The sequence below is a fragment of the Odontesthes bonariensis genome, chromosome 13, assembly GCF_027942865.1.
Source record: "Odontesthes bonariensis isolate fOdoBon6 chromosome 13, fOdoBon6.hap1, whole genome shotgun sequence".
NCBI lineage: Eukaryota > Metazoa > Chordata > Actinopteri > Atheriniformes > Atherinopsidae > Odontesthes > Odontesthes bonariensis.
Genome location: NC_134518.1, coordinates 18,453,388 through 18,465,635, shown reverse-complemented (window position 1 = coordinate 18,465,635; position 12,248 = coordinate 18,453,388). Strand labels below are relative to the sequence as shown.

At 39.6% G+C, this 12,248-nt stretch overlaps 1 protein-coding gene across 2 annotated transcripts; it reads left to right on the top strand.

Annotated features, from left to right (window-relative positions):
* The first annotated feature begins 3,268 nt into the window (after positions 1–3,268).
* On the top strand, positions 3,269–11,472 carry LOC142397292 (uncharacterized). Of its 2 annotated transcripts, XM_075480636.1 has the most exons (5): positions 3,269–3,499; positions 4,185–4,505; positions 4,650–4,757; positions 4,913–4,995; positions 10,771–11,472. In XM_075480636.1, the coding sequence occupies exons 1-5, from the start codon at positions 3,457–3,459 to the stop codon at positions 10,849–10,851; spliced, it is 636 nt and encodes a 211-aa protein (XP_075336751.1). In that variant the 5' UTR covers positions 3,269–3,456; the 3' UTR covers positions 10,852–11,472. The 2 variants fall into 2 exon arrangements, with proteins under 2 accessions (XP_075336751.1, XP_075336752.1); XM_075480637.1 differs by lacking the exon at positions 10,771–11,472 and having other exon boundaries at positions 3,272–3,499; positions 4,913–5,489.
* Positions 11,473–12,248: the final 776 nt, after the last annotated feature.

Here is a 12,248-nt window from a genome sequence, read left to right as displayed (position 1 = left end):
TCTATGGAAGATTAGATTCTGCGATTAAAGATGATGAATGAGTCAGCTAGTTGGCAGGTACACAACTACAACACACGTTCCTGTTCTAAAATTCTGAACAGAAAATCACTAAATAACTGTTCATTGGCCAAAGCCAAAAATTAAGAGTAACATCATTCTCAGTTGTTTGATGTTATAAGCAACTACTGCCTAACGCAGAAAACATGTTTCCATGCTGTCCTCTGACTTTAGTTTGACTTCAATTGGTAAACTGAAATCTTGCTTTTTGTTGATGATCTCATATATCTGCACATAGCAACCTGTATTCCGCTTTTTCATTATAACCTGTTCAAAATGAACAAGATTCTGTTATATTATCAAAGGTTTTCTCTGTGTGTGTTTCTCTCAGCTCCTGTGTCCTCTGTCCAGCTGGTCTGTGAGTGTCTGTCCCAGGGACAGATTTGGGTGTCCTGCTCCTCTGAGGGAGGGGACAGTCCTCAGTACAGCTGGACTCTGGATGGACACACACTGACAGACACTGAGCTCCTCTCTGGAAGTAATGAGACTAACATCATCACTTTGAAACAACACGTGTCAGGACGTCTGGTCTGCTCAGTCAGGAATCACATCAGTTCTGTCTCCAAAGAACTGATGATATCTGTCTGTAGAGGTAAGACAGAACAACAACAGCACTCATTACATGTCTTTATGACCACAGCAGATTTTCTTTTGTTCACGCTATCAAAGGGAAGTTCCATCAGCAATACAGTGTAGGTCAGGAAATAACTGCCTGCTGTAAAGTATGGTCATTGTTCCTCACGTTTTCTCCTTCCCTTTAGTAGTGACACTCACGTTTTAACAGTTATACACAGCTGGTCTTAGACATTTCAGTGGTACTGCACAGCTGCTGAATATAGAAACTAGTCTTATCAAATCCCTTAAAATTGACTTTTTTATGTCAAACACTGTAATGTCTTTGAACTGTCTTCTGTCACATCTTGTCTGAACAGATCACTCCCTGCTCACATGCGGTTTGCTGTCAGTTGCTGCGGTTGTTTCATTTGTTGGGATTGGCGTCTATTTCAAGCGGAAGAAGATTAAGTACGAGAAGGCCGAAGAGTCGGCTGCACCGCGCAGAACTGAGAAATCAGAGGATTCTTCAGTGACTGAACTGAGGAGTTTGTCTGATTGATAACTGATGTGTTCGGATGTCTCCCCTTAGTGTGTTGACATTTTAGCAGCTCATTTACTAATGTAAAAATGACAAGGAAAAATGTCAACTCAGAATAGCGGCTCTGCATTGTAACCTGCTTTTATCCCTGAACTAACAGAAATGATCGCTGCACTGCTTTCTTTGCGGAGTCTACTCTATACCCGGCCTTCTTGTTAGAGGACATTTGCAGTGAATTTACAGATTGTAAGAGGATAATCAGTCTTTTCTTGTTTTAAAAAAGATCTTTTTAATCTTAAGAAAAATATGATTTTTACAACAACGAGACGACAAGTCATAAGAAAGATAAATATATATCTTCATGTATATTGGAATTCTAAAGCTAGACAGTTATATTTTATATAGTAACGATAAACGTTTTTTATAGTTATCTTTCCATGAGTCGCATACGTATTCACAAATGACTGAATGATGCAGTTAATTTCTTTTGTCTTCTAATTGGAAATAAATATCTGTTTCATAAATGTTTCTAAGCTTTGCACATGGAAATGTACTTTAGTTGTTTTTACTTTAAAAAAAAAAAAAGCTCATTTTAAAAAAGCAGTCGTTATATGTTTCAACTTTGAGTAAGCTGCTCCTGACTGCTGAGCACAATATTTCTCTTTGAATATATCTTCATGGCTCACATTAACAGATGTGAGGCTGCCCTCTGTTGGTTCACAGAGACTTTACTGTTGCACTCAGAACACGTTACTGTGGGGAGTTGCACATTACAACGTACAACATTTCAAGGAAATGACAGCCTCTTATGAACTACGGTCATCATTACTCACATTTTGTGTTATTCTGGATGAGTGACTAAAATTTCATGTGAGCAGAAAAAAATGGAAAAAGCTTAAGCTTAACTACCAAACCCCCCAGGGCACATCCGTTGCAGAAAGAACAGAGAGTTTGTTATTTTGTGACATATCTAAAGAGACTGATGACATTAAATGTTGAACCTTCAAACTGGGTTTGGACAAACAGGAAATTTGAGTCGCACCCAAAGACTTTTTGAAGCATATCTTCAGCATTACTTTTCAGTAATGAGTGTAAAGAAGTCTAGCTCAAGAGTCAAGAAAACTGGAAGATATGTCGGCCTTTAAGCTTCTTTCAGGTGACAATTTTATTTCTAGTTCTCTCCATCACACACTAACAAATATTTTCCAGACTAAAGACGGCAAAATTAAGCTGCAAAACACATTCAAAACACATCACCTCCTAAGTCCCCAGAACCCAAAAATGATGTCACCAAAACCTAAAGTCAGGAAGTGCTGGGCTGGCCACACACAGACACCACTCCTGAAAGAAGGGGGGACAAAGGAAGGAAAAATAATCTTAAATATGAAGAAAAACAAAACCTCCGACACTTAACCTGCAACCCAATAAAACTAACTGAACTGACTCATGACTGTGTGTTTGCTTTATTCCCACTTAAATGCTTAATGACAACTGTAACATAATGGTAACACAAACAAACCCGGGATAGTAAGCAAAGCATGGTTACAAAGGTAATGGTAACCTAAAGCAAAATAAGCAAATGTAAAATAAGGGTCAATGGATAAGGTCGATGTGTAAGAGACATGAGATCTCCCCCACTTTGTTACAATCACCATGAGAGTTTTCTGGTACAAGTAATGACCTAATAAATGCCAAGAAAGACACAAAACCCACACAACGATAATTCAAATGTTAAACCAAGATTAAATTTTTACACTGAAGCAGCTGAATCTTGCTATGATAATACATTTTCAGTTCAGCTCGCAGCTGTGGTGAAAACAGGGCGATCTTGAGACTCAGCTGTGCTGAAATGATCTCATCAATGTCACTATAAATAGAAATAAGTAGTTAACACAGTGTGTAACACAGCATGCTAAGGTAACAGGAATCTGATATATATTTCTGTAACTAAAAAGTAATGACAGCGACATTACGTATTAATTTGTCTGTCGGTTAAAGCCTTGCAAATATGCTTAATGATGTGTGAAGCGTTTCTTACTGTCACAGCATTTTACTGTCACAGTCTTTTTTTTTTTTCAGTGGTCATTGCATGCATAAGAAGACAACGTATGAGGTTCCTTCTTTCTTTAGCACATTGTTTTCACTTCCTTTTTCAACTCTCCAGTGTTTGAGCACAACTTTCTTCCAACAGCGATCTGAGCTACAGGAAACATTCACTCTATTCGCTGTAGGATCCCCGTCTGTGCTGTTCAATTTAAGGTTTTGTGGCTGCTGCTGATCAATAAATGCCAGACAGAAAGAGATAGATGGAAGCTGTGGTTGGACTGTTGCTGCTGTTAGTCTGTCATGGTAAGCTGGATTTTATCAATGCTTTATTAACTGTATCTGCAGCAGTGACACAAAACCCTCAACATATATTATATTTCATACATTTAAAGCTGTTTTTTTTCCTTTCTGAATGATTTATCATGTTTGGTGTTTTTTTTTGTGCATTTATGCACTTGAAATAAACGACTGAGATGAAAATCTATTATAATCTGTTATTAAATTTTGGGGATCTCTGCAACAAATGTAAATGTTTTCAAATTTTGGATAAACGGCATGATATTATTATTGTTATCATTATAACTTAATGAGGTAATTAAATTATATAAAAGACCAAATGGACCTTTTAAAAAAAAAAAAAAAAAAAAAAAAAGGCCATGACAGCGTGACTATGAGGGAGCAAACATGAGCTTTTTCTCACAGATTCATCTGAGACAGACAGGGTCGCCCAGAAAACTCACTCGACCCTGGTCCCTGTTAGAATGCATATGCTTGGGGCAGTCGGTAGTGTAGTGGGTTAAGTGGGTTTGAGTCCCACACCGAGCAGCCCTTTGCTGCATGTCTCCCCTCTCTCTCTGCCCCTTGCATTCCTGTCTCTTTCCAACTGTCCGAGCATTAAAGGCATAAAAAGCCCTCCCAAAAAAAAAAAAAATGAATATACTTAGTAGAGTAGTTCCTCTTTATTATTTTTGTCTTTCTTAACTTGCAGGTGTGGAAACTTACTGTGATGGCAGACAGGATGGAGCTCGGTGTTATGGAGCTTTGGGAGGAGCTGTGGTCCTGCAGCTGATGGACAACGCTTCAGAAATACCCAGTTATGAGTGGAAGAAGGGAGCAGCAATAATACTCAAGGGGAAAAATAATATTATTGTAACTAATACCATTGGGATCAGATCTACCTTCACTCCCAATAATGGGACGTTTAGTATCAGTAACCTATGCAGGACTGACAGCGGTGAATATACACTTACACTCTTTGATTCAAATGGACAGAAAACAGGGAGTCGGACTCTACAGCTGTCTTTTCAAGGTAAATTAATATTTTATTTCAATTGGCTAAAATAAGTCATATTAACAGACATTGTGCTTGAGTCTGATACCACTCTTTATTCTAATTAGAGACTAAAAATCTTTTCCTCAATGAAAATCTACTCCTCCTTCTTTCTTTCAACAGACCAGTCGCCAATAATTGCAACAGCTGCTGTACTCTCAGTACTTGTGATTCTCTTAGCTGTTGGCTTGGCAGTCGTCTGTGTTAAGAGGAGAAAACAAAACTCCAAAGGTATGAATCAAAACTTTCTTTTATCCTGACATCCTGTGAAAATATCGAAAGAAAAGTTCCAGCATATTACCCGCAATGTCAAACTACTGCTCTGATAATTCATTGTTTATATTTATTAATCTGAACTTATGTCACTCTTACCTGCTCCCCCGTAGAGGAAGAAAATGGTGAAGAACTGACGTATGCTGACGTCCGAGTGATGCAGCGGCCGGAGAGGCGAGTGGAGAAAACGGAGGAGGTGGAGTATGGCCAAGTCAAGTTCACACAGAAAACTCAGTAGACCAAAGCAGTGCATCTCTGTCAGATCAGGCTGGAAAGGCAGGGGATAGATTGTGTTCAGTGTTTTTGCAAGGACTGCAGCCCCGAGGGGGGAGTCGATGGAAAGATGCCCCAATTCAACACCAATATTATGATTTTCACTTCACTTTTCTGACATGCATGTCTGTCTTTATTATACGCTTCACTTCATACCTCTAATGTAGGCATGAGCAGTAGCTCCGGAAGGTGCTTTTTGTTTAGCGTTTCCCTGAAGCAGCAACTCGTGTTTGATGTCATTAAGTTCAAGTGATTAAATTTGCATTTACTTGTGTAAAAATTCATTTGAAATGTAAAATGCCAAATGTAAAAATAGTTTAATTTTTCTGCCATGAAACTCTCCAGATACCTTGGCAAATTATCATATCGTTAACACAGATTTGTTAGCAGTGCAATTAAATGTATATCTGGGAAAATAATTTCTTCGATGTTTTTTTTTTTTTTTTGCTTTTGTACAGCTACTCTGCCGTGTTATATCAACACATTTCTGTGTTCATTTGCATTCATAAACATAATAACTCTGTGTATGTAATCCATGACTTGAAAAATTTACAAATGTTTACTTAGAGAGAAAAGGTTAATGCAATCAATTTGTTTTAATCAAATAGAGAAAATTAACCCACAAGACTTAATATGACATTCATGAATGAGCTTCCACCCTTGGAGGATGGCGCTGTCTTTAAGGGTACGAGCAAAAAATCTTTGGAGGAGAATTAAGAATTTGGGATTTAAACATTACTGAAGTGGAGCATCTGTATCACTGTGAGAGCCCGTTTCACTTCAGGTGCATTTATAATAACATACAGTTCATCAATATGTAGCCTACTGTACACCTTCAGGCAGCACGGTGACATGCACCGTCGAGTAGAGCTTCTGTTACAGCATGACCTGGACATTTAACTAGACCACTGTTCTTGCCCCAGTATACAAGCAAGGGGGTGTTATTGAATTATCAACCCAGGTATGTCCAACGCTGTGACGCTGCGGAATGCTGCCTCTAACTTTCTCTGTGGCAAATCATTGTACATGTAAGTAAAGCCGAAATCACTGCACGCACGCCTTTAAGCAGGGGTCTCAAACTGATCCTTGAAAGGGCCGGTGTGGCTGCAGGTTTTTGTTCCAACCCTGCAGCAGCACAGCTGACTTATTTCATTCAATCAACTGTACTGGTTAAGACCTTCAGTTCAGTTGGTAGAAGTTGTGATTGGACTGTTGATGCTACTGGGAGTTTCTCATGGTGAATTGTTCACATGCCATTCAATGTTCTGTTAGTTCTACTCTCTCTGATTTCTGCTGTTTTGCTGTCCTTTTGTTCGCTCTCAAGATTTGATCAGTCTCTGGAAAACAACCATATATGTCGCTAATATTTGACCAAATGCTCGTGTTTCTGTTTTATGGGGTTAATCTCTCTGTTTTTCACAGGTGTGTTGCAGAACAAGCTTTTTACTGTCATATTTGAATAGAGGATAGTTCATTCGCAGATGCGTATATGTTGTCACATGAAATATTTTGTGGTCAAATACGCTGCTTGCATTTAAATATTCTGCACAAGGCAGACTTCCTCTCTGCATTCTATCATTTGTTTCTTATTTTGCAATAAACAGCTAACATTATATTCGGCCATAGTGGAAAGCTGAATTTGTGTTGTACTTGCATTGATGTAACTCTTAACTGAACATTTTATACCTTTTTAACAATTTGACACGATTTTCTGAGGTCTCATTGGTCTCATATCAGGGATAGTGTCACAATGGTACTAACGGGACACAGTACAATTATCTTTCACTGATGTATAATTTGAAATAATGCACTTTCATTCAAACTCAAGATAAGGTAAGTTGTTTTGTTCGGTTCTGTAGACTAAAGACTTGCGCATTGTGTATGACGGAAGAGTGCATGACGTGGTTGATGCGCAACAGGCGCTCAGCAGAGCAGAAGAGCAAACTACGTATCTGTACATCTGTGCGGTGCACAGCTTGAAAAGCAAGCAGGAGTGAGACAAAGTTCCCATACTGTTTATAACATCTACATTTAATGTTGACTCTGGTTCTGTCTGAGCTGCATGCACGCTCCTCAGCTAAGCTGCACTTTGTAGAAAACTGAGTTATTTTGATTAGGATGGACTTTACCGTATCACTCATTTAATGTAAAAAAAGACAGTGAGTGAAAGTTTTGGATCAAACCCTTACTCCTTGCCTTGTTTTTTTTTCCATAGATGGACACACAAACTTTTTTAAAGTAAGAGAGTGAGTAAGATCAAAATCTGACTGCATTTATGAAAACAACCTTATGGCCCTGTCACACTGTTGCGTATGGCACTAGCGTATGAAAATTATCACTCATACGCTGGTATACGCCAGGGGAACGTTAGGCATAGGTTGTATACGTTTCAAGCACGTTGGCATACGCTGAGGCAGAAATAAATTTTTGAACATGCTCAAAACTTTTGTGCGTATGGTTAATACGCTAAGCATACGATAGGCATGTGGCTGAATACGCTAGAGGTACGATATAGGTACGTTACTGATAGGTCGAGAACGCTGGACATAAATTGCCATATGTTGGCATGAAGGTGTACCGTACAGCTAGCGTATTTATAGCCTCCGTCTGCCGCCTCCATCTCCGCCAGACGGGCGGAGATGGAGGCGGCAGGCAACCGACGATTCACGGGAGCGGTCAGGAGGAGGAGTTGGGGATCTTGATCGCTCAGAAGCATGTAACTCATCAGCCGCAGGTGCATCAGGCATTTCAGCAGGTTTGGGTAGGGTTGCCACCTTTCAGAAATGAAAATAAGGGACGCCCACCATGGCTCGTCTGGGCAATGACCACCACCGCCGACTCCTTTGGCCACTGCTCGCAGCAGTAATATGTTATTTTGTGCCAGTGTCTTTAGTACAGTGGTGATTTAAAAAAAGCAACTTGATTGATACTTAAAGGTGGGGTATGAGATGTTTTCTGGAGCATTTTTTATCATATTGTCTGAAAACCTCCTCACGAACCCATTGCACCCACTAAAATAGAATGTTTGGAAAAAATATATAATCTTTTAGTCCATTGTAGAGGGTGTAGCAAGAGGAAATGTCTGACCAATAGAAGTAATGATGAGTTACTTCTATTGGATTCTGACACGCCAATCAACCGTCAGCCCCCCTCCCCCCTGCGAGTTCACAGACTCGTGACTTGTTCATGTGTTTTGAAGGCGTGGTTTCAAGGGGTGGGCTGAAGGGAGAGGCAAGGTTGTGTATTTTCAAAAATATAGCTTGCAGGAACCATTTTTCCAAGATCTCATACCCCACCTTTAAAGCTTGAAATGCTTTATTACCAATAAACACATTCTCTTATAAAGTGCAGTTAATTAAATCTTAAATTAAATCTGTGTGGAGTGTGGAACAATGAACTTTTAAATGATAAAAAAATAAATTGATAACTTAATGTAACTTTTTAAGTGCAAAACCATATGAACCTCTAGGATATTTTTACTTACAGAGGGAAAAAAACAGAAAAAAAAAAAAAGAAAAAAACATTTGTAAACTTTTCTGCTCATTCAGTTAGAAAAAAGGAAGTGCAAAATGTTACTTATTCCCTCAACCATCTTAATCAGAATCTGTTACTTCTTTTTCCAGGTGTACTTTTTGTCACTCCTTGCAGCACTGAGTAACTCTTTATATATATATATATTCATTTATATACACATATACGTTTTCTCCGAACAAATTTATTTATTTACTGTTCCATACCTTATCAGTCTCAGCAGATGATTGGGGAATGAAGAACTGTGACACTTTATACTCATCGCCAGCCACAGGTGTGCCTCTTCCCATTCACGCCTGTACTTTTGTAACCGTTTTCGCTTTTGAGGCTGTTGTCGAGCGTCGGGTGTAGTGGACATTATTAAAAATGCGCGGGTTTTGTGCTTGCGATATGGGACAGACAAGTGTATTAGACATTTGTGAAAATACGGAACAAATCGCGTCCCGTATTGGTTCAATACGGGACGCAACATTTTGTTGCCAAATAAGGGACGATTCCGTATTTCAAGGGACGGGTGGCAAAAAAACACAAGAATCATTCTCACCCAAACCGTTTGGGTGAGAATGATTCTTGTGTTTTTTTGCCTTTTCCTCGGCCCAGGGCCCGGGCAAACGACGATAGCTTCTTGGGAGGCATGATCGAGATGAATGTCTCGAGAGATGTTGATAGCGCGTCGTCTACTGCAATGGAGCAATGTGGAATGGCTGCTGAGTTAATGGCGTTGCCCCTGGCAACCAATAGCGTCTTCTGCCAACCGGCCGACCGGAGTCACGTGACTCCTTATTCTCAATAGGCGCGTTGAAACGTACGCTGGGCATGCGCAGTTCATATGCTACTCATACGCTAGTCATTCTTTATTTTCAAGGACTTTTCGTGCGTATGATTAATTTTCATACGCAACTCATACGCCTCTCTCATACGCAACAGTGTGACAGGGCCTTTATATTAAGTTAGAATCATGTGATTAATATTGTTAATATGGATTAATTATAAAGCTTATTCGATTGGTTGCGTCAGGAAGGACATCCGACGTAAAACATGTACCAAATCAATGATGCAAGATCGACTCGCTGTGGATACCCTGATAAAGGGAGAGGCCGAAAGAAGAAGAAGATACAGCTTATTAGATTACATATTATTATGTTTTTTCATGTTTGCCTTTTGGTTGACAGTCCACAGGGGGAGAAAGGAAACTAGAAAGGGAGAGAAAGAGAAAGACAAGAAGTCAACAGAAAAAAAAGAGGATATAGAACCAGGTGGGAAGGTGGACAGAAAGATGATATAATACCAAGGCAGCTTCTCTTTTGCTCTCATTTACTCATTTACCATAAAGATTTGTGACCAAGCACTGTACTGAAATGTATATATCTTTTATTAATGATCTGAATCCAAGGGAGATCATCGTTCAGTAAATTACAAAGAAGAGATGGTGAGGCTGAACAGGCAGAGAAAAGAAAAACAGAAGGGAGTGACAAAGGGGAACTAAAAAAATGCCAGAGTTGTGTTTTGGGGAAGTTTCACAATTTCTGGTGACTTCAGACACCCTAATATATGCACCAGAGAAGAGAAAAAAGTTTTTTTTACCCATAATTGGTCTCCTTTAAGGGAAAACGTTGCAACTTGTGCGCAGTCTCACAAAAATGCAGAACAATCTGGGGCCTGTACAGTGAAGCAGGACTAATGACGTATCAGGTAACCTCAGGTTCAACTCCGGATTTTCAGTATCATGAAGCTTATTCACTTCTTGCCAGGTTGTATCACCATGGTGACTTTGGAAAACTAACATGCCCCAGAGCAAGTTAGGCTTCAAGATAAGAGATAAATACACAGAAAAACATCGCTTCCCAACCGATTACTTCTCTTAGAAAATGAAAAGATGAAATAGACGTAGGCTATGTGCATTACTGGAAAAGTATCTGTCCAAGTCCTACTGGAGTCAAAGACTGATGACGCAGTTTGAACTTCAGCAGTTGTAAAACAGTAAATGCGTGCCTGTTTGTATAGTAAGGTCTGATGAGGACAAAATGAAAGCTAACACACTATTTCTGTTTTCTTATTATATTTGTATATTGTTAAGAGACGGCCATAATTTTGTTAGATATTAAACTCTCAAAAGTAAAATGATTTTGCTTGTTGTTAAAAACAACCTTTTTTCCTAAATTTGCAGGTGTGGAAACTGACTGTGATGGCAGACAGGATGGAGCTCAGTGTTATGAAGCTTTTGGAGGGGCTGTGTTCCTGCAGCTGATGGACAACGCTTCAGAAATACCCAGATATGAGTGGAAGAAGGGAGCATCAGTAATACTCAAGGGGAAAAAGAGGAACCTCTGGGGTTCCGCAAGGTTCGGTTTTGGGTGCTCTTCTTTTCTCCCTCTACACATCATCTTTTGGTTCTATCATCCACTCCCATAACTTTTCCTACCACTGCTATGCAGATGACATTCACCATGTAAGCTTACTTTCCTTTTCATCTATGTGAACACAGCTTTGTCCTCTGAGGCTGCTCACTAACAGGAGCAGCCTCAGAATATAGAAATGTGTTCATGATGTTTGATGAAGTTTTACTGGCAGCTGCTGATCAACAAACACTGAACTGTAAGTAATACACAGAGATGGTGACCAGACCGTTGATGGTGCTACTGGAAGTCTGTCAAGGGGAATAACTGAACTGTTTCACATGAGACAAAGTTGTATTCACTATTTTAACATGTTTGCTGCAATGGCATCAAATATAGTCAATAAAGTTTGACGTTAACCTCAGGGATTAAATCTACTTCACATACTGTAAATCAGCTGTGGATACTGGATTCTTATGAATCTATTTTTCTTTATTTATGATGAAATCAGATCCAAATCTCACATATTCAAAAAATTAGTTGGTTTCTTTTTATTCAAAATGCATCTTTTTTGTGTATTTCTTCTTTTTTACTTTGGTTCTGCTTTTTATTAGGCCCGAGCAGCTAAGCGCTGCGAAGGCCTATTGTATCTGAAGGATTTCACTATTATTTTTCTTTTTCCGTTTCTTTTCCGCCCGGAATCGCAAATGGGGACGCCTTAACGTATTCGATTACCCAAAATTGTCCCCCGCGTGAAATCACATGTTTTTAATGGAGTCGAAAGTGGGCGGCGCCAAACTGCTCTACAGCGCCACCTAACGTGAGATAGCCCGAACCGTACGTCGTAGAGATCTGGAACTCGGTAGGTAGGTAGATCGCCTCAAATCAAGAACAAAAGTCTCTTGGAGGTATGCTCTAAAATGTACAACGAGGCGGCCATTTTGGGTCAAAGGGCAAATTTTGGCCATTTTTCATATTTACACGCCTCACAGGAAAATTTTCACGCCCCAGAGATTTTGAGCTACGGACTTCATCTTTGGTCGGTATGCAGTTAAGGGATGGGGGAACAAAAGTTATCAGAAATTTTGAGTTTTTGAGCATGTTTAGGGGGCTTGGCCAAGCGGCGAACTTGGCGTTCTCGCCAGTGTAAACGAAACGCTATAACTTTCACGTAAAACGTTTAATCTGCACCAACCTTGGTATGAGTCATCCATGTTGGATGGCCGACGATCCTATATGGTCATATGCTGACGTCATCTAAGCCCCGCCCCCTCAGAACAGGAAGTCACTTTTTTTCCTTGGAAAGCTC

Excerpts from the sequence above, each read along its gene's own strand:
- LOC142397292 (XM_075480636.1), top strand. The coding sequence starts at position 3,457 with ATGGAAGCTGTGGTTGGACTGTTGCTGCTGTTAGTCTGTCATG. Across the intron at positions 3,500-4,184 it reads GCTGCTGTTAGTCTGTCATG|GTGTGGAAACTTACTGTGAT; the intron begins GTAAGCTGGATT and ends CTTAACTTGCAG. Across the intron at positions 4,996-10,770 it reads GAGTGGAGAAAACGGAGGAG|GTGTGGAAACTGACTGTGAT; the intron begins GTGGAGTATGGC and ends CTAAATTTGCAG.